Source organism: Dromiciops gliroides, chromosome 2 (genome assembly GCF_019393635.1).
Source record: "Dromiciops gliroides isolate mDroGli1 chromosome 2, mDroGli1.pri, whole genome shotgun sequence".
NCBI lineage: Eukaryota > Metazoa > Chordata > Mammalia > Microbiotheria > Microbiotheriidae > Dromiciops > Dromiciops gliroides.
In genome coordinates, this window is record NC_057862.1 from 645,683,608 (window position 1) to 645,705,712 (window position 22,105).

Genomic DNA, 22,105 nt, shown 5'->3' on the forward strand with positions numbered 1-22,105 from the left:
CACCAGCTGATGCTTAATTGGAGAGGATTCTTTGGAGTTGAAGATGTTAGTACATAGGAACATTTTTCTAGAGCTGGAAGAGACTTTAGGGATCATCTAGTCCAACCTTATTTTTCATTTTTTTTTTTTGGGTGGGGCAACGGGGGTTAAGTGACTTGCCCAGGGTCACACAGCTAGTAAGTGTCAAGTGTCTGAGGTCAGATTTGAACTCAGGTCCTCTTGAATCCAGGGCCGGTGCTCTATCCACTGCACCAGCTAGCTGCCCTTAACCTCCTTATTTAACAGACAAGCAAACTTAGAGAAGGAAAAGTGTCTTCCCCAAAGTTATATAGGGGGTATGCTGGTAAATATTTAATGAGTTCTCCAAAAAAAAGGAAAGAAAAGAAAGATGTACCTGTGACATGCCTTCAAGTATATTATTTTTATGACTATTTTTAAAATTTTATTTTTAGGGGCAGCTAGGTGGCGCAGTGGATAAAGCACCGGCCCTGGGTTCAGGAGTACCTGAGTTCAAATCCGGCCTCAGACACTTAACACTTACTAGCTGTGTGGCCCTGGGCAAGTCACTTAACCCTCATTGCCCTAAAAAAAAAAAAAAATAAAAAATTTATTTTTAATTTTTTTTCCAATTACATGGAAAGATTTTTTTTGAGTTCCAAATTTTCTCTCACCTTCCCCTTCCTCCCCCCTCCCGAGGCCAGCAAGCAATTTGATATAGGTTATACATTACAATCATGTTAAATGTATTTCCACATTAGTAATGTCATGCCTTCAAATTTAGTCGGATTTGTGTTGTTCTCATCACTTTCTTATATATAGAAATCAACAAAACAGTAAAAGAGGTCCAGATTTGTAGCATTTGCTGATTTCTGAGGTGTAAAGGCTCAGACTGAAAACTTAATGATCCGTGTGAGCTGGCTCCATCCAGCACATTCTTAGACAATGGATGCAGAGAGGTATATCTTGGCTCCATGGTGGCACAGGGAATAGATGCTGGACCTAGAGTCAAGAAGACCTGTGTTCAAATCTAACCTCAGACACTAGCTGTATGGCCCCAGACAGGTCACTTAACCTTTTCAACTGTGAAATAGGGATAAAGAATAACAACTACCTCTTAGGGTTGCTGTGAGGTCAAATGAGGTAGGGGCAGTTAGGTAGTGCAGTGGATAGAGCACTGGCCCTGGGTTCAGGAAGACCTGTGTTCAAATCCAGCCTCAGACACAGGACTAGCTGTGTGACCTTGGGCAAGTCAACTGACCCCAATTGCCTCACACAAAAAAAAGTAATTAGAGAATAAATGAGGTATCTGTAATAGTGCTTTGCACACCATCAAGTGAAAAATGCTGCTATTTATCTTTGAAAAGCTTCCTAACACTTCAGAGCTGTCCCAAAGTGGAATGGATTGCTGGATGACCATCTGTTGGGATATTTTAGAGGACAGTTCAGATACAGGTTCAGCCCAATGACCTCTGAGAGCCCTCTCCAATTCTGAAATCCTAGGCTCTGCTCACACTGATATGAATCAAACTTCTCCAAACTCCTCTTTTCCCCTAAAATCAGTGGCTGACCATTAGAGCCTTTCTTTTTATCCTCAGGTCATTACTGAAACATTAACTCAACAACAATGACCAAGTTCAGATCTTATTTTAGGCTCATTCTATTTTAGGCTGGCTCTCTTCTGACCTCATCTGAGGGACTTTCTGGAAACACTCCTGTTCCCCCAAAGTGTGACTTACTAAATATGAGGTGTCCTTTCTCCAATATGGGTGTCCTCAAACCTCTCTTCTCTAAGTCTCTACCTACATCCGGGGACCAACAACCATTCCCCTTCTCTGCCGACTTCCTCCTTTTAAAATTCGCTGAAAAATCTGAACAGTTGAAGGTAGGAATCTGCCACAATCAATCCCACTAAAATAAAGACCTTGGAATAAGAGATATTTCCAAGTCTCAGCCAATAGTCCACTTGGTTTATTTCAAAAAAGTAACACTATAATTGCAGCCCAACTACATAATATCGATGATCATTTGGAATTCATTTTAACAGAATTTCTTCTGTATAGCCAACTTGCTATGTTTGCTATTGTGAGCCACGGAGAAAAATGACATACATCAGCTGTCCACACACTTCATGAATCCTTCCTTGCAATCTCTTTTCACCAAACCCCCCAAGGAAGGGGCTAACAGGTGCCCAATGGACTGGTTCGTATTTGACTCCTCTCTGTCCCTGAGCACATGGATGGTGCCCCACAGGTGGGTATCAAGAAAAGGAAAGAAGGGGCAGCTAGGTGGCACAGTGGATAAAGCACTGGCCCTGGATTGAGGAGGACCTGAGTTCAAAGTCAGCCTCAGACACTTGACACTTACTAGCTGTGCGACCCTGGGCAAGTCACTTAACCCCCATTGCCCCGCAAAAAAAAAAAAAAAAAAAAAAAAAAAAAAGCAAAGAAACCAGGATCCACAAACAGTATAATCAACCAATGAATGGGGCTTGGGGGGCATGGGGGGAGGAGGGTATGGCGCAAAAATGCTAACAAATACTGAGACTAACAAACTGAGCTGGACAGGGACATGAACTCAGGCTGCGTCTCCTCACTGGCATGGGGCATGGCCACTTATAAAGCTGAATGTGCTTTTTAGCAGTGGCATAAAATGAAGGAGTTCTTGGCTTTTTTGCTGGTTATTCATTACCATGAACCACTGACTGAGCATTAAGTATATTCTGCTTGGCAAACCAACCCACTGATGAGACAAAATAAAAGAGCACATTTTCCGCTGCTCCCTAACTGAACACTACGGATTCTATTCTTGGTTATCTCACAACCCTGTATAGTATTTTTACCTCTCCCCTGCTGTTTGCATTTAAGGTACTTCTTTATCAGGGCTGTTTTAATCATGGCAATTAAATAGTACAGGCAGCTCATTTTATTGAAGCTTGTTTATTTAATCTTCATTGGGTTCTAATTAGCCTCTTTCAGTCAAAGGGACTGACTCTCTACTGATAACCTCACAGAAGGGATGGAGGAGACACTGCCGGTACCATTTGTACGATAAATGTGTCTTTTGGTGTCTGGCTCTTGCCTGGGTTTGATTTAGCCGACTCCAAAAAATCCTTTCCCTCTTCTCTGGTTCTTGTGGCTAGAGGACCACTGAGCTGGAAGAAAATATGCCTCCGATGGACAAAGGGAGATCAAAGCCTAGGAACAGGGTCTCTCCATCACCAGCCCCCAAAGGTAAAGGGTAGAATCATCCCCAGGCTGCATCCTTCATAGGAGTGTTGTGAGCCCCAGAGTCCTCACGGTGACAAAGCACTGACATCAAGGCTGGTGGGTGGTAGTTTTATTATAGGGCAGCTAGGTGGTGTAGTCCGGGAATCAGGAAGACCTGGGTTCAAATCCAGCCTCAGACACCAAGTTGTGTGACCTTGGGTAAGTCCCCTGGCTTGTTTCCCTCCATTTACTTAAATTATAAGATGAAGCTAAAAAGAGCACCTATCTCCCAGGGTAGTGATGAGGCTCAACTAAGTTCATACGTATTAGGCACTTTACAAATGCTAAATTGTTACCTATTACTAAATGTTCACACCTGGAGAAGAGGCCTAGTTATAGGTTTTTGGAGCTGGGAAGGACCTTAGAGATCCAATTTGCCCATTCATTTTACAGATGAGTAGACTGAGGCTGAGAGAGGAAGAGATTAGTCCAAGGTCCCAAAGACAGTGCTTCTTCATCTAAGAAGAGGCATCATAGAAGTGGTCTTCTCTTTCCTCATAATAAGTTGTACAAAGAGAAATGCCTTGATACCGACATTTCCCATTAGGGTAGGTGGGGACAGCCTGAAAGTCGACAACATGTAGCACAAGTTTTGCTGTGGAACTCACAGAATCATCAAATGGAAACTACCTCAGAGGCTGTGTAGATGGGGAGCTGATAGGGATGCCACCACGCTCTATGACACCCTTCACTAGAAGACCTCCAGGGATGGAGAACTCACTACCTCATGAACCTGGGTGGTTGCGGGGGTTTTTTTTTTTTTTCCATTTTTGGACAGCTCCCTAGATGGAGCCAAAATCTGCTGCTATAATTTTCACCCGCTTCTCTTAGAACCACCTACTATGGTCTGTAAGAACAACCCTAGGGGCAGCTAGGTGGCGCAGTAGATAAGGCACCAGCCTTGGATTCAGGAGGACCTGAGTTCAAACCCAGCCTCAGACACTTACTAGCTGTGTGACCCTGGGCAAGTCACTTAATCCCCATTGCCCTGCCCCCCCAAAAAAACAAAAAAAGAACACCCCATATCCCTTCTTCCACAGGTGGAACTGCGACGGCCCAAATTCAACACGAATTCTCTCTCCAAAAGAATCCAATTTCTACCCCTTCTTCTTCCCTCTCCCTGTTTCAAAAAGTAAAGAAAAAAAGACATGGTCTCTGTTTCTGAGCACATGACAATGTCTAAAATGACCACTGGGGCAGAGAGGGCTCTTTCAAATCTTTGCTTTGAGATAAGAGTGTCCCCAACACTCTCTAAGCAAGACAACGGGAAGAGCCACTTGTGGGGGCTCTTGAGAGAAATCCTGTCGCTGAACTGTGTTGGGGGATCCATGAGGGTGTGACTAACACGTGGTTCTAGGAGACCCTGAATTCCAACAGACAACATACCATCCTGCTTCAAGTGCGTGGCCGTGGCCATCTTGTCTTACTCCGTGGGCCCTGCTAGAGAACAGGTCAGCCGTAGCCTTGTAGCCTGCCTGTGTCCAGTCCTTACCTACTACGATCTTAGGATGTGGGTTTGACACTGCACAGGGGGCCTGCATGTTAAATCCTCTTCAAACTATGCCTTAAAAAACATTGTGCAGAAGACCGCCACAGTGCTAAGCAGTACTGGACTCCTGCGAGAGTATGCCCATTTTCTTTTCCCTCTGCAACAAGCAGGATTGCTGCTGGCTAACAAATCAGACTTACTGTTAAAGACTGAATTCTTACATGGGACGCTCCAAAGAATAACCAAAACACAAGCTCTGCTTCCATTCCTAATGCTCTCACATCAATTACGTAGATAAAAATGGCGCCCTGATGGTGCCACACAGCACCATGTCCTACGCCTGTGAAAGTCAGTCAGCCAGTCAGCATTTATGAGGCACCCACTGTTAGCAAGGCGCCTTGCCAAAAACTGGACAAAAGCAACAACCTGTGCCATGCGGCCTGTCCTTTCCCTTCGGGGGATTATACACTCTCATTATCAGGAAAAAGGGACAATGGATGGGATAGGGCCCCTACGGGAACAACTGGGAACGAGAAGTGGCTGGAATGAAAAGTGAAAATGAAGCTTGGAAACTATGATGACCAGCAAAGCACGAGACCCTCCCGAGCAGTGGTGAATAAGGCAGCGAGCAGGGCTGACAGAGAATGCCCAGAGCAAACCAAACAAAAGGCTTTATTTTGTAAACAATGCAAAGAGTCTGGCCCACCCTGGGTCTGCTCCTTGAGGGTTCACAGGTGAAATGTGCTGAAACCTCTGGCTCTCCATGGAGAGTAACCATGTCCTCCAGGACATGCTTCTTGTCTCTATGGGGGGAGCTCCTCCTGAGGAGTGCTTCCCAATGCTTTATGGATGAGGTCTGGCTCTCAGGCCAGCAGAGGTGTCTGCTCCTACTCCGGCTCCACACACCGCCCTGACCCCACCCGCTCCTGGGGAAATGCAGCTGAGTGACCCAGAAGGGCTGGTCTTCCCACGATTAGCCGTGAGCCCAGCTCACAAAGAAGCAACATGGCCAATCACGTTAATGACTCCAACTGTATCTTGCCCGTTCTGAGAAGCAAACACCGGCTGTGTCCTTAAACAGAATCATCATAGAAAGTCTTGGCCATGGCGTGGGCTACTCTCATCACCTTCTTCTCCTTCGCATCGGGCCCCATGTTGTTCCGGGCGACCTTCACCCAATACTCTTCAGTGCGAGGTAGATAGTCAGTGTATTTTTCATTAGGCTCAACTGCCGGGTGCTGATCACCTTCTGACAATAAAAAGGGGGAGGAAGAAGAAAGGGTTCAGTTGATGAAGAGCGGGTGGCAGCCACTTTGGCCAAAATCCCGAGCACGAAACAAATCACGGGTGCACAGGGCGCAGGAAGGGAGAGGGGTGTCTAGGACTACAGGGGGATGGTCTCTGCTGAGCTGCTCTGCTCTGGCCAGATCACACCTGCAGAAACGCTGCTTCAGGAGGGATTCTGCTCATCTGGCTACTGCAAGAAACCCACCAGAATGCAGGCGGCCTCGTGCTCCTCCAGTCTGAGGATCAGTGGAGCCAAGCTGGTATTTGTAACCTACAGAGAGGGGGAATATGACCACTGGCTCCAGCTAACTGAAGGCCTGTGGTGTGAAGAGGGACAAGACATGCTGTTTGGCATGAGGGGTGGAAGTGGGAGAGGCAAACTTAGAATCCATCTAGGAAAAACTTAGGGGCAGCCAGGTGGTGCCACAGAGCCCAGAGCACCAGGCCCAGAATGAGGAAGAGCAGCCTCCACACGTCCCTCTGCAGTGTCTCCATCGGCAAACCTTCACGTGTCCCTCCTTCGGGAAGGCCCATCAAACCCTCCCCCACCTCAATCCCAAGGGCTCAAAGATGAATGAACACAGCTGTGTTACCTTCATCCTCTTCACTCTCCTCCTCTGTTTCCTCTTCTGCCTCTTCCTCCTCTCCCCCTTCTGCTCCTTCTGCTTCATCTCCATCTTCCGAGTCACTTTCCTCCAACCATTCCTGAGTTTCTTCAGTAGCAAAATCAATCAATCAACCAATCCATCAGTAAAACTAAGGCCCAGATATATCAAAGGGAGACCAGCCATACATGCTCTCTCAACATTCCATTATTAAGGAAACCAATGGCTCGGAACATAACCCTCCCATCCTTGGCCACTCCCTCCCCCTCCCAGACCCTGAAAGCAGACAGTTCAGGGGCTGATGAAATGAGTGAAGAGGACAGGCAAGCACGGGAAAAGCCCAGAAATGAACAGGTATCAAACAGCCAATTCACAGCCCGGATGGGAAAAGAAGATGCTGAGTTTGACAACTGAGGCTTCTCTCTCTAGAACTCCAACCCCGCCCCTGCTTCATCTGACTCGCCAGTGAGGAACGCTGCTTTGAGCTACTGGGAAGGGAGCAATGAGGGAGAAAGGGGGGGAAAGAAGCGCTCTGCTTCAAGGAAGAAGAAAAATGTCAATACTTTTAAAGAAGCAGCTCTGAGGACTTGGTCCATGTGCAGGGAGAAAAGGCAGTGTGGTGATCGTTCAGAAAGTGGCAAAGAAGAGAGAGTGGGAAATCATCCCATGCAGATTCAATACTTAGACCCTTCCCACAATTTGCCAGGCAAAAAGGAGGGGGCTTGTCCCTCTGGGGAATAATGACGTTCATGTTCCTTGGGGCTGGAAACTGGGTTTAATTTTGTTTCAAAGATTCCCCACCCCCCTGCCACTCCTTTAATGATCTTCCACTAATTTATATAGACTATAGCACTCAGAATCTTTTAATAGCACAACTCCAGGGAAATGAAGTCTGAAAAAGCTGACCTGGCTGGTCCAAATGAAAGCAGCTTAGATCTTTTTTTTTTTATAAAAATACACAGCCGCACAATGACCATTTCCATGTCTGTCTCTATCCACAGATGGAGATGCCTCCCAAGTTCATGGTTTCCCTCGTGTTAGCAATGAGTGCTTTCGCCACCTGTCCAGTCTTCCCATCCATCCACAGGAGGGGGACGGGATATCGTGGCCTACTTTCTTCTGGGGGTGTTGCTGCTGAGGCGTGCTCGCCGCTTCGAGGCGGATAGTGTCTGCTCTTTACTAACCTAAGACAAATAACGGTCCCTAGAGCTCAAAGTGGGACTCTCAGGCAGGGAGAGTGAGTGGTCCAAGGTGAGCACTGTGAGCAGAGTTCACTGCTTACAGCAGCTGACAAGAGGAGCTGCCGGCCTCTCTTGCCTTTCTTTCCCTCCCAACATAGCAGAGATACCGTTTTTTCTTCTCTCTGCCAACCCTCCCACTTGTGCGCTCTAATCCCCCTCTCTAGTGTGCAGAGATGGGATCTGCTGGCTCCAAGCTTTGAGGACTTGCCGCTCTCCTGGGTCTGCCTTCTCATCTGCTATGTTCAACTGCAATGACTTTTGAAAATTTCTATTAAAACCATGTGCACCCACCCTGCTTGTTGCTCCTGCTGAGCAAGGGGGGGGGGGGGGCCATCTCCCATTCTGCTGCCTGTCAGCTCTTTCTCAAGCAAGAGATGCCCTGCCTAGCATCAACCCTGTGGGTTTCTCTTTTTTCTTTAGTCCTGTACCTCAAACAGGAGCAGCGAGCTACCTGCATCCTCAATATTTTTTTTTCGTCTAGAAAAAGGTAAAATGGAAATGTGAACACTGGTGAATGAGGGATGAGAGGAAACATCTCAGGAGTGACAATAAATGAGGTGGGAGAATGTCAAGTCAGAAGTACAACAAGATTGTTAGAGGAGACTACTCTACACCAAGTTTAGTTCTTGTGCATAAATACAGCGAGTGTCTGTCTGACAACCTGAGGAGCAAGGCCCCAGCGCACATCTGCTGTGCAGTGACTCACCTGTCGGCAGTGCCCCGAAAGGCCACAGATATGTGGCTAAGTCGACAAGGCTGATGTGTGGTTAATGACAGTCCTGTGACAGAATCACGGCTGTCTGAAGACACAAGCCATGGGAATGGAATTTTAAATCTATCTATTTTGCTCTATCAGCCTGTCTGTCCCTCAAGCCCAGACTATTGATGGATGAAGGAAAATGGAATCATGATGAAAGCAGCCAAGTGGGTGATGCTGGGGAATGAGTAAGAAGAGCGAGCTATGAGGGTTTGGATGAGAGCACTCCCAAGGCTTTCAGGACTCTCTGTCTCTCCTCTTAACCCCAACCCAAGCTTACTGGGATCCATCTCTACCAGGACCTTCCATTCTTCCAGCTTGTGCAGATCGATGCAGTAGAAATCGCTGAGGGTGACCTGGCGGTCCCCAGCCTCAAACATGCCCCCATACACGTAGAGCATCCCCTGCTTGACGGCCAGCATGGCATTAGAGCGAGGACAGGGCTCCACCAAAGGGCCGCTGGCCTCGTCGGAAGCCTCGTCCTCCTCAGACTCGGATGCTGCCGACGCCCCTGGGACAGGGATCACTTGTTTGATGGTCATCACCGTCCCGTCCTCGGCCACCACCTCCTTGACCTCCTCCTGCGGCTCCTGGGCCTTGGTCTCCGCTTCCTCTGGGTTCTCCACACTCTCGGGCTCTGGTTTTTTGCCTCGCCTGCGCTTCTTCTTCTCTGCTCTGGGGCCCTATCGATAAGATGAGAGCAAAGCACACGACTAGTCAGTCATCACTGTCCCTGAAGGTCACAGTCACTTCAGGCCTCGGGACAGTTTCAGACTGGCTGAAAACCTCAGTGAAATCTGTGGCAGGAGAGCCCCAACGCCTGCACTCTGGGGATCCATGGACAGCAGTGGACAAGAGGACCCTGTTTATTCAGCTCCAGCTTCCAGGAGGGGGAATTGGAGGCTGGAGAAACAGAGCCTCTTCACCACAGAATCGAGATCCAGTCAGTGAAGGTGTACCTTCGGAGGCTGGAAAAGGAACGCCACCAATTCAGAAGCAGAGTCGCCCCAAGGGCCAGCTCGGCTTGATGGGAGAGCCCACGATAACGCCCCCACCACATTCCTGCAGGCTCGTCCCCACTGCGAGCTCATCACCGGCTGTCAAAGAGACCCACGGACTGGTGACCAAGCGTCCACCACAGGAGTCAAACCCCTCCCTTCCAAAGGCTTTCCAAATGAAAAATTACTTTTGGGTTGTTTTCCTAGGGAAAGAAAGCTGCTAAAAATTATTCCTCCCACGTGATGACGAGGGTTGCCCTGGCAACTTTATATGATAAATTTTCTGCTTCCTCTAACTTTGTATCAAATGTAGATTGAATCTGGGTCATTTCATTTCCTCCCAGTGTCATCGGTGTGACTTTGGCCAAGTCATTCAACTCTCTGAGCCTGTTTCCTCATCCCTTGGATGAAATGGATCTGCCTTCCCTGGTACTGTGATGGTTTCCAGAATCTCCTAAGAAGGGATAGGAGAGGACTTTGAAGGAACTCTCTACATGTGAAGTGTTCCTATGGCCGACTACAGGAAGACAGGTGTCTTCAGAGACGGATGCCAGCCTCTCATCTGGACCTCTGTGACTACGCAACAATAAATATCTTCTAGAAATCTTCCTTTCAGCTAAATTGGAAAAAGGCTCATTTAAAAGAGTCCAGCCCAAGAACCCATTCTACTGGTTATGGCTCACTTGGGGTACAGACCCCCAAATGCAGAAATACACAAAAAGAAAGGGAGCGAGAACACCTGGAAGAGGGAGAAAGGGGAAACTGAGGTCACTACTTCAGCCTGGTGAGAGCTTTCTAAGAAGTTCTTTAATGAAAAGGAGAGGAAAAACACAAAAGCACAACCAAAGCACTCCAAAGCACAAGATGCTGTGAAGCATTTGCCTGGAGACAGCTTTTAGTGGGAGAATCGAGCATCGTCTCGCTTTTCAAATTCCCCTCCTTACCAGGAAGATTTTCTTTTGTCCTTGCTTCAGCCCAATGCTGCCCACCTGGGGGCCCACCCCGACTCCAGCAGGCACAAAGCCACATTCCGGATCTTCCGGGCCCTACCCCCTGCCCTGAAACTTAACCTGGATCACCTCCTGTTCTCTCTGATCTTAGTTCACAGAAGCTGTGAATGTGACAAACTAATCTGAGGCATTCGGGATCAGTGATTGGTCAATAACGCATCCTACCTCCCTAGCCACACACCTGCATTCTACAGGAAGTTTCCAAAGCAATGACTGGAGCTATGGCAGCTCACTGAGGGGAAAGATTTGTGGGCAAACGACCTCTGATTGCTATTAAAATGTCAACAGTGCCTAGATCTCTGTCCTAAAATTAGAGCCTGAAGCTGCTATCTTCCTTTTCCTGGTCTAAGTTAACAATAACTCAGGTATAAATTCTGCCTGTTAACAAAGATTTTAAAAGAATAAATGTACTGCAAAGTATTCACAACCACATGAAAAGATGCCCCAAGTCACTAATAACAAGAGAAATGCAAATGAAAACAACCTGGAGGCTTCCCCTCACACCCTACAAATTGGAAAAGGTGACAAAAAATGGTAACAGGCAACGTAAGGGTTTTTTTTGAAAGATAGGCACACTCATACATTGTTGGTGGAGCTGTGAAATGGCACAACCATTTTGGAAAGCAATTTGGAATTATGCAAATAAAGTCACTAAAATGTCTATGCCCTTTGAACCAGAGAGTATCACTGGGCTTATACTCCAAGGGGCCAATGACAGGAAGAACATTCCTATCAACCAACTCCAAAATATTTATAGCAGCACGTTTTGTGATAACAAAGAACTGGAAACAAAGTAGATTTCCATCCACTTGGGAACAGTTAAGCAAACTTGGTATAGGAATGAAATGGAATATTCCTGTGCTGTAAGAAATGATGGCTGTCAAAGGATCTGAACAGTTTTTAGACAAAGAAATCAAAGCTATCTATGGTCATATGAAAAAATGCTCTAGATCATTATTGATCAGAGAAATGTAAATTAAAACAACTCTGAGGTAACACCTCACACCTATCAGAGTGGCGATTGTAACAAAAATTAGATGTTGTAGGGGATGTTGGAAAAATGGGATGTTAAATCACTTTTGGTGGAGTTGTGAAAAGATCCAACCTTTCTGGAGAGCAACTTAGAAATATACCCAAAGGGCTATCAAATTGTGCATACCCTTTGATCCAGCAACACCACTGCTATGTCCCAAAGACATCCCCCAAAAGAGAAAAAGACCTATTTGTACAAAAATATTTATAGCAGCTCTTTTTGTGGTGGCTAAGAACTGGAAATCAAAGGAATGCCCATGCATTGGGGAATGGATAAACAAGCTGTGGTATATGATGGTGATGGAATATGATTATGCTATAAGAAAAGACAAGCAAGATGATTTCAGAAAGGCCTGGAAAGATTTATATGAACTGATCAGAACCAGGAGAACATTGTGCACAGAGACAGCGATGTTGTTGATGAACTGTGAAGACTTACTATTCTCAGCAATCCAATGATCTAAGACATCTCAAAGGACTAATGATGAAGCATACTCTCCACCTCCCACAAAAGAACTGATACTGACTGTGAACACAAGGCCGAAGCAGGCTATTTTTTCACTTTCTTTCATTTTCTTTTCTTTTATTCAAGTTTTCTTATACAAAATTACTACTGTGGCAAGTTTTACATAATTGCACATGTATAACCTATATCTGATTGCTTACCTCCTTGGAGGGGGTGAGGGGAAGGAGGGAAGGAGGAATAAAATTTGGAAATCAAAACTTTAAATAAAAGAGTATTCGCTGAGGAAACAAAAAGAAATGATGGATGTAATGAATACAGAGAAGCCTAGAACGAGTTACATGAACTGATACAGCAGGAAGTTGGCAGAACCAAGAAAACAAGACATGGCGACTATAATGATGTAAATGGAAAGAACAATTTCACATGGATCAAGCAGGCACGCAGTGGAAGGCCCACAGGGGTCACACCCTGCACAGGGCTCTGGACTTCATCAAGCAGCTGTGTGGACTTTTTTTTTCCCTCTCTTAAAAATACTCTTTGTTATGTAGGGCAGGTCTTGGGGAGAGGGAAGGGGAAGGCCACTGGGGACAACTAGGATGGTATAAGAAACAGAAAATATCAATAAAAGCATATCTTTTTAAAAAAAGAGTATGTGTATCTCTATTAACAAATCCTTTTAAACAAATGAGTCCAGGATGAGGGGCCGGGGGGAGGTTCCATTCTCCTCAGTTCAGGGGAGTCTGAAGCACAAGGGCGGGGGCCTGGCTAAGGGAAACCACACGTCTTCTGTTAACAAAGTCTAGCAATCAGAACTGCATGGTTCAGCAGATAGAGGGCTGAACCCGGGAGTGAGGCAGGCCTGAATTAAAATCTTGTCTCAGATAGTTACTAGCTGGACAAGCCTGGGAAAGAGTTAAATGGTCTGCCTCAGTTTCTTCATCTGTAAAATGGGGACAGTAAAGGTACCTACTCCACAGGGCTCTTGTAAAGTGGGAGGCCGCCTCCCGAACAGGCCAGGAGGCAGAGAAGAGAAGGGACCCTCGTCAAGACGCGAGAGGAGGAAATGTGCATGAGAACTGTCCTCTTAGTGGCTCTAATTTGTAACTGGACAAAGGGACAGTGTTGTCATTATATTGGGGGGGGGGGGAGGGTGGTACCTTCAGCTGTCCTGCAAACCAGCGGTTCTTGGTGAGGTCATAGAAATGTAGGTCATTGAAGAAGTCACCCTCGAGGCTCTCCTCCTCTTCTTCATCACAAACGCCCCCAAAAAGCAGCGTCCGCCCACTGGGAGCCACGGCCACAGAGAAACCAGACCTGGGAGTGGGCTTAACTCCCGAGGGGTTGACACGAGTCCACATCCACTTTTCTGTAAGGGAAGAGCAGAGAGCACAGGCATTATGGGAAGATAGAGATGGTACTTAAAACATCAGTCACCTCGGCTGCTCCCCCCCACAGCCAGAAAAATTTCATATTAGGAGAAGAGAAAACACGGAGAGCTCATTCCTTTTTGCTCTCCACGGGGAGGCTGGCTAAGAAAATGGGGCCAAGGTCAGCACGTTCCTTTACTGATTTACAAGTTCCCCCAATGCAACCCCCAGACTATGAACCATGAAATACTGACAAAACTCTGGAGAAGCTCACAAGGTCCTTGGGCCTCTATATGGGATCGAAGATGGTGACCACTGCCCCAGTGTATTTTTCATTAATTTTTAGTGTAAGACAAGGAGTCAACAAAAATTGATGAAATGCTCACTATGTGCCAGACACTGGGGATAGAAAGACAAAGTAAAACCCGTCCCTGCCCTCGAAGAGCAGACGTTCTAACGGGGAGGAGAAGTGGGAACCTAAACAGACAAACACAAGATACACACGGAAAGATAATACGATATGACTGAGGCCTACGTAAAAAAAAAGGCAACGTACGGACGCCCCAGAGGCTGACAGATAGGAGGCACAGTCAGGGGTACCAATTGTGTAGGCTAACACATATACGGGTGGTGTACACACACACACACACGTTATGTCCACCTGTGTGTATATCTTTAAGATGTGCAAAGTGTTATATAGGCATTATATCATTAATCCTCACAACAACGCTGTGGGGAAAGTGTTTGGGGAAAAGGCATAAGCCAACTGGAAAGACAGTAGTGGGGAGGTGATGTAGAGCCTTGAATGCCACAGCAGAGCATTTTGTATCCTATCTGGAGGCGATCCGAGCCACTGGAGTTGACTGAGTGCAGGGTGGGGCACGGCATGAAAGCACAACGGTCTCCACGTTAACCAGGACCGACCACAACCGAGTCACGGAGGGGCCTCCGGACAGGAGAGCCCCACTCAGCCTGCTCACACCCATGGCTCCCATCCAACTGTGGCAATGCAAGTTTTACAAAGTTCTTGTCTTCCTTCTGGGGAGGGGCAGGGGGTTATCACGGCCATCTTAGAGATGAGAAAACCGAGGCTCAGCAAGTTGGAGCCCTGATTTACCCATGGACAAAGTACTGAAGAAACGACAGGGCTGGGACACAAAGGCCGAGCCCACGCGTGCCTCACATCCTACCTCAGTGAAGCTTCCGTCAAAATCCAGGATCTAAGGGCACCCAAGGATTCCCTATTTAAGGGAATTTCAGGAGAGATTATGTTCGCAGTCAGAGAGCCTTCTGCAACTGAAGCTCTAAGGGCAGGAGAATGAGATTTGATTCACAGACTTTTTGCCTCAGTAGCTGTCAATCAACCAAGAGGCGACTGTTTGACACCCCTCTGGTGTCGAAGCTGTGGATCTATTTCTTTGCAGGGCAATGAGGGTTAAGTGACTTGCCCAGGGTCAAACAGCCAGTAAGTGTAAAGCTTCTGAGGTCACATTTGAACTCAGGTCCTCCTGAATCCAGGGCCCAGTGCTTTGTCCACGGCACCATTTAGTAGCCGCCCCCCCAAAAACCCTGAAAATCTTAAAGTGCTCTGTGAATGCTAGAGTTTGATGGCTACTGGTAGTAGTGGTATCTCATCAGACAGCCCCCTCAAGGTTTCATCTGTTGTTCTTAGAATTCTGAAAGTTGCACACACAAGTCTGATGCTCAGCTGTAAGCCGAACCAAATATCCTTTTTTGAGAACGAAGTGAAACCATCCCGGCTGCAGTGCACCAAACACCTGAAGGAAGAGGGAAGACAAACTCCTGCTCACCTGAACACTGACTGTACGTAATGTTGAAGAAGCCAACGAGCAGAAAGCAATTCCCTCTGCCAGGGCTTCACTAGTGAGCAAATCCTTCGGAGCACTAGGCCCATTACTCACAGGTCCTGATGATGTTCTCTCCGACGCCTACTGCTTCTGAGGCACCACTTTGGAGTGGACAATTGTAAAAGGAGGGAGAAAAAACTCCACTGCAGCAGCACCGGGATGGCTGTGGCTGTGTGTGTGTGCGGGTGCGTGCCTCTGTGTGAAGGGGGGCACAAAAAGGAGCCAGCCCTGCCAATGGCATAAGGGGAGAAGCAGGCCCAGCACCAAATTACATCAATGCAAGCAGACGCCCGCCTATCTTTCCGAGTTTCTCCTCTACAAGCCTCTTTTGTAGTCAAACTGGAATACGGCTATCCCCTGAACGGCACCATCTCTGCCACCTGCCCAGCACGGGCACCCGCCCTCCCACCCTCTCCCCCCGCAGGAAGCATGCCCAGATCCCCCAGGCAGGGGGTATGGACGACGTCCCATTGCTCCTGGAGAAAGGAAGCCACTATCTAGCTGGCCTTGGATCTCAGCACTTGGCAGTGTCCAACAAATGCTGGTCTGAATGAATCAACTCAAAGGCCAGACGACGAGTCCAAACGACAGTTAAGCTTAAAGCTCGTCCCTCAAACATCTTTCCATTGATAATAGTGCAACGGGCAGAGGGGGCAGGCACACGGCTCCGAGGGGGCACAGATGGCTTTCCTGGGCAGGAGGCCCTGGTCGGCACGGCTTTCCCACATCACTTACATGTGGGGAAACATCCTAAGAGGCCTTGAACCCGATCTTGGAGAAGGAAGGAAAATTTAAACCGTGGCTCTATGTTGTGGGTGGTTTAGCGTTCAAACAGTTTTATGATCAGGGCTGTTTCAGGGGATGCAGAACATAGAGCTGAGACCTTGGGGATATCAGATCTAAACCCTTAATGGAGTGAGGCCCAGAGAGTTCAGTGACTGGACTAAGATCACACAGCCAGTCAGTTCATGATGGTGCTGGAACTGGACACCGGGTGTAGAACGCTCAGTGTGTGAGGGCCTATCCTGTCCTGGACAGGGATTTCTGAGGCTCATTGCTAAAAGGGGAGGCCCCTTCATCCTGAGGATTCCCCTTCCCTCTGCAATCTCTGATAACCCCTCAGCAGCAGCCGCAGCAGCAGCAGCAGGCAGCTTGGTCCACTGCAGGGGGAAGAAGACTGGGCTTTGAACAAAGGCCTAGAACCAGGGCTGGGCCACCAGGTACGGTACCTTCTTCCTTGCCTTCCTCACATTTCAGCAGGAACATGTCCCGAGTGCAGAGTCTCCCCCTGTCAAACGTCCTTCTTCACTCCTCTGCAAAAGGAAGATGCGAGGGCCAAGCCATTGCACTGACATCTCCGCCCAAATATTCCATTCAGTACATCCTCCTAAGAGGAGGGTTATTTTGGGCCATTTTTATTTTTTTGAGCAGGAGTTTTTAAAACTTTTTTTGGTGCCTTGACTTCTCATACAGTTGGGTGAAAGACAATGAACCCCTTTTCTAAATCATGTGCTTATTTTTAATTCATAATTAAGGAAATGCAAAGTTTATGTTAGAGCTTAGTAAAAATTAAAATGTAATCCCCCCCCCATCCAAGTTTATGCCCCCTTCTGAAATTTCTCTGTGGGTCCTGCTTGAGGAGAGGATTTAGAGCAGGAAGGGACCTTAGTGCAGTTTGCAGAAAGGGGAAACTAAGTCCCAGAAAAATTAGTGACCTTGTAGCAAGTTCTTTTAGGTCAGGATTTGAATCCACATCTTCAATCCGTAAATTAGTCCTTCCGCTCTGGACCTTGCTGCTCTATTGACCCAACCCAAGCAGTCAGGTTCTTCCTTGGGCACGTTATAAACCCCAGGCCAGGAAGGAGCTGCGCGTACACGTTCCGGTCTCACTTGTGGGAGGCCTGCTCCAGAGCTCCTCCTAAGGGGGAGCCCAGCTTCCTGTTCTCTTCCTTCCAAGCCAGATGAGTAGAGGAAAAAGGATTTATTTTAGTAAGTGATCATCACTTCTGTACCCTTGACACATTGAACTCATTATCTCAAAATAATGTATATGACTGACAACTCATTCTCTAATTAAGAATGGAGAGGGAAAAAAGGGAAGAGGAAAAAACCCGACAGCTCCGATTACCATATGTTCAAGCTGAAAATATCTTCCTCCGCCCTCCTTCTCCCCTGGAGCTCCTCACAATGGCTTTCACCCCGACTTGCTCTATTAGAAGGTGGCACCATTCAATACCACCACGGGTGATTTTTTTTCTCTTTTTAAAAGAACCGTTTAACTCCCATTGACAGGATATGCACTCAGATATATGAGAACCAAAGAAAGCAAAAGCAAAGCCAGCAACAAATAGGAAATAAATATTGAAAATAAAGTCCATGACAGAGCCCAAAAACCAAAATCCCAAATTGCAAATAACAAAGCAAAGTAACCCAGAAAAATCATTGCAGAGGATCCTGACACAACCACCCTTTGGCCATCTATTGGTGGGCTTTACCCTCCATCCCTTTTCTTCAGGTCCAGTTCCTGCTTATCTGTAATGGCCACCATTTATTAACGATAGGATTCTTAACCTTGGGGTCCGTGAACTTTTTCCTCAAACATTACTGATAACTACATTTCAGTAGACTCGGTTACTCCTTTGCTCCACACAGCCACAACACGATAAAAGGTTAAGAACATTCAGTATAAATGGAGAGATCAGCCTAGTGGGCAATGCGTATCGAAATGAATAACTTCATCCGACAACTGGCTGCCAAAATGCCATTAACTGTTTTAGAAATAACCCCCCTTTTCCAATGACTGGGTTTCCCTAGAACTTTTAGGTATAACTAAGCCCAGATGTGTCCTGGGTCCTTCTGTCTCCATCCAACCTAATGTTACCGTCTGACCCAGGTTTGGCACCATTACTCACCCTAGCACAGACAGTCTTTTACTTTACATCTTGCAAACATCACAAATCATCACTACAGTAGTAGTAGTGATGAGGACAACAGAGATAGCTATGCGGTACATCACTGGTCCTGGGAGTCAGGAAGACCTGAGTTTAATCCAGCCTCAGACACTTACTAGCCGTGTGACCCTAGGCAAGTCACTTAACTGCCGTCTGCCTCAGTTTCCCCATCTGTAAAGAGGATAACAACCAGCACTACCTCTCAATGGTTGTTGAGAAGATCAAAACGAGATAACATTGGTAAAATGCTCAGGCAAGCAACTGTGCCCAGCAAGTAGTAGGCACTTAAATGCTAACCACCAGTATGTTTTAGGGATTCCTCATTTTCATTTGTACCAAAATCAGACAGGTTATAAACACCCAACATTAGAGGGAATTTAACAGCACACCAGCAGTATGGTTGTTAGAATTTCGATTCCTTTTCTATAACGATGATAATCTCTAGCATTGATATGGCACTTGACATATGTTAAATGAGCAAGGATGACAAAAGAGAGGAACAGTCAGTGTTGGAGGCTTCATTATAATAAGGGCATTGCTGATGGACCTTTCAATCAATACAACCTTTTTTTTTTTTTGGTGGGGCAATGAGGGTTAGGTGACTTGCCCAGCGTCACACAGCTAGTGTCAAGTGTCTGAGGCTGGATTTGAACTCAGGTCTTTCTGAATTCAGGGCCAGTGCATTATCCACTGCACCACTTAGCTGCCCCCTATTTTTTTTAAAGTAATAAACATTTTTATTTATAGTTTTGGGTTCCAATTTTTATCCCTCCTTCCCTCCCTTCCCTTCCCCTCCCTGAGGAGGTAAGCAATCAGATATGGGTTATACATGTATAATTATGTAAAACATTATCATATTAGTCATTTTGTAAAAGAAAACTTGAATAAAAGAAAAATGAAAGCGTGAAAATCGCAGGCTTCAGTCTGTGTTCCATCAAAATCAGTTCTTCTTTGGAGGTGGATAGTATGCTTCATCATTAGTCCTTTGGGATTGTCTTGGATCATTGTATTTTTTTTTTAATTAAAAAATTTTTTTAAATTTATTTTTTGGATCATTGTATTTTTGAGAATAGTCGAGTCATTCACAGTTCTTCATCAAACAATATTGCTATCTCTGTGCACAGTGTTCTCTTGGCTCTGCTCACTTCACTATACATCAGTTCATACAAGTCTTTCCAGGCCTTTCTGAAGTCATCCTGCTTGTCATTTCACAAGAATATTCTATCACCATCATATACCACAGCTTGTTTAGCCCCAAATGATGGGCATTCCTGTGATTTCCAATTCTTAGCCACAACAAAAAGAACTGCTATAAATATTTTTGCAGTACAACCATTTTGAAAAGCAATTTGGAATTATGCAAATAAAGTCACTAAAATGTCCATACTCTTGGACCCAGAGATTCCATTTCTAGGCTCATACCCCAAGGAGACCACCAATAAGAAGACATTCACCATCTATATCAAAAGATTTAAGGCAGGACTTTTTGTGATGGCAAAGAACTTGAAACCAAGTAGATGCCCAGTGAATGGGGAAGGGCTGACATTGTGATACGTGAAAGTAATGGGATAGTATTGTGCTATAAGAAATGACAAATATGATGAATATGGAAAAGCACTGAAATTCTTACATGACCTGATGCAAAGTGAAGTCAGTGACAATGCTGCAAAATTAAAAGAACAAGCTTGGTCCCGCAGAAGGAATATGGATAGACACTTCCCCCTACTCCTTTGTAGGGGGGTGTGTATGTGCATGTGTGTAGGAGGGACCGCAGGGGCACTCAGGGGAAGGGAAGAAGTATCCATGAGTGTACAACACTGTATATAGTGTGAAATTTGTGAGGTTTTGATTCATTTTGCTAATTTCCCCCAACCTTTACTTTTTAGTTTTTTCAGTTTTTAAATCAAAATTCTCTGTAACACGAGATAGTTACCTGGGAAGTAACGAGGAGGGACACAGGGAGAAATCTGGGCAATGTTAAAAAGTAAAGATACCAATAAAAATACTTAAAAAAATTTTTTTAAAGGACCCTCCTTTTAAACTTGAACATTAAATTACAACCCACTTTTCCTGGGAAGTTATTAACTAGACAGAAATAAAATTTGGTTAGCCCGAAAGACCACAGTGGCATCAGAAGGGTTGAGGAATACCTGGGAAGATAAAAAAACCAAGTAGCCTTCCGATTCCTCCAGAATTGTCATCACAGCATTATAGAAGTATTAGAAATGCCTAAATTGGCCCATCTATGGTCGGATATTAAAAAAAACCCCACCACATTTCAAAGGTCAAGCTGATTTCTATTGTTGCTGTTGTCTTTTTAATTATCTACCATTTAGATGATCTGTGCTATAGTACAGCCTTGAATGTCACTCAAATTTATTTCTCCCAGACTGCATCAGATCTTGGTTCGGTGAAATAAAACTGCACGGACAGAACGTGCAGCTGACTTTTCCACACAGCAACTTTCTGGCTCCCAAGAACGATGGGCACTGGGCTAAAAAGCCTTGAAGGACGGGGACCCTGGGAGGTGGGGATGAAGAAGGGCACTCTCCCTTTCCAGGCCATGGATTATGGAGGTTCCTGGCGCAGGAAACAGGACGGGTGGGGCTAGAACATGGAGGACCACCCACAGAAACCATGTGAGAGCAGGCCAGAAGGGGAGGCTGGAGCCACATCGTGGAAGTCTTACATAAATGGCAAAGCAGTTTGTAATTTATTTCTACTGAAGGCTTTTTTTTTGGGGGGGGGTGGGGCAATGAGGGGTTAAGTGACTTGCCCCGGGTCACACAGCTAGAAGAGGACGGATTTGAACTCAGGTTCTACCTTAATCCAGTGCCAGTGATTTTATCCACTGGCCACCTAGCAGCCCCTCTACTGAAGGGCTTTTTAACAAATTACTCCCCCCTCCCCCCCTCACAAATAACAAATGTTTGTTGTTCTCCTTCCCAACCCCTGACAGGAGGAAAACCAAAGCCATGTAATAAAGAGGAGCAGTTCAGCAAAGCGAATCACAGCCAGTCACTGGGAGCTTGAACCCATCCCCTCAGGCAGAAGGTGGGTGCACGCTCCACCACTGGTCCTCTACCTGGACTGAAGGTGGGTCTTGCTTTCAAGCTGTCTGTCCTTACAATGCGGCTGTTCTTTTTCTAAACTTCAGAACTCAGAAAACCCAAGGATTTCCTGAGCCAGAGGCCCAACGTGGGACATCACACACTCGCCCCGGGAGGAGGCCAGGGAGCTCCTGACCCGCAAGGAGACGGTGCAGGCCAATGTGGAAATGTGGCAGGGTTTGTTGTGGGGCTTTGCCTGACTATACAAATGTATCTGTGTGTGTGTGTTTTCAGCTGGGGAGGGGAGAGGGTGAGGAGAAAGAATAGATTATCATCAACTGAAAAGAAAATAATGAAAACGATGCTGTTGTGCACATTGTTTCCTGGGTCTGCTCATTTCACGCAGCATAAGTTCATACAACAGTAATACAGTAGCTAGCACTTGGTGCTTAAAGGTTTCCAAAGCACTTTACAAATATCCTCTCATTTTAGCCTCACAAGAACTCCAGGAAGTGGGTGCAGTTATTACCTCCCTTTTACAGATGGGGAAACTAGGGCAAAATGACTTGCCCAGAGTCCCTGAAGCTGGATCTGAACTCAGGTCTTCTGACTCCAGGTCCAATACTCTATTTACTGTGCCACCTAGCTGATGGATATAACATGGAACCTGAGAATTATTTTCATTTGCATTTGTCTAATCATTTTTTCACCTCGATAA

At 46.2% G+C, this 22,105-nt stretch overlaps 1 protein-coding gene across 1 annotated transcript in view; it reads right to left on the reverse strand.

Annotated features, from left to right (window-relative positions):
• Positions 1–5,400: 5,400 nt before the first annotated feature.
• The window catches only part of KLHDC4 (kelch domain containing 4), an 85,643-nt gene continuing 68,938 nt past the window's right edge, over positions 5,401–22,105 (reverse strand). Inside the window, 5 exon segments of the mRNA XM_043979956.1 lie at positions 5,401–6,004; positions 6,636–6,755; positions 8,926–9,328; positions 13,309–13,517; positions 16,616–16,697. Of these exon segments, the coding sequence (XP_043835891.1) occupies positions 5,829–6,004; positions 6,636–6,755; positions 8,926–9,328; positions 13,309–13,517; positions 16,616–16,697 (990 nt within the window). The 3' untranslated portion in view covers positions 5,401–5,828.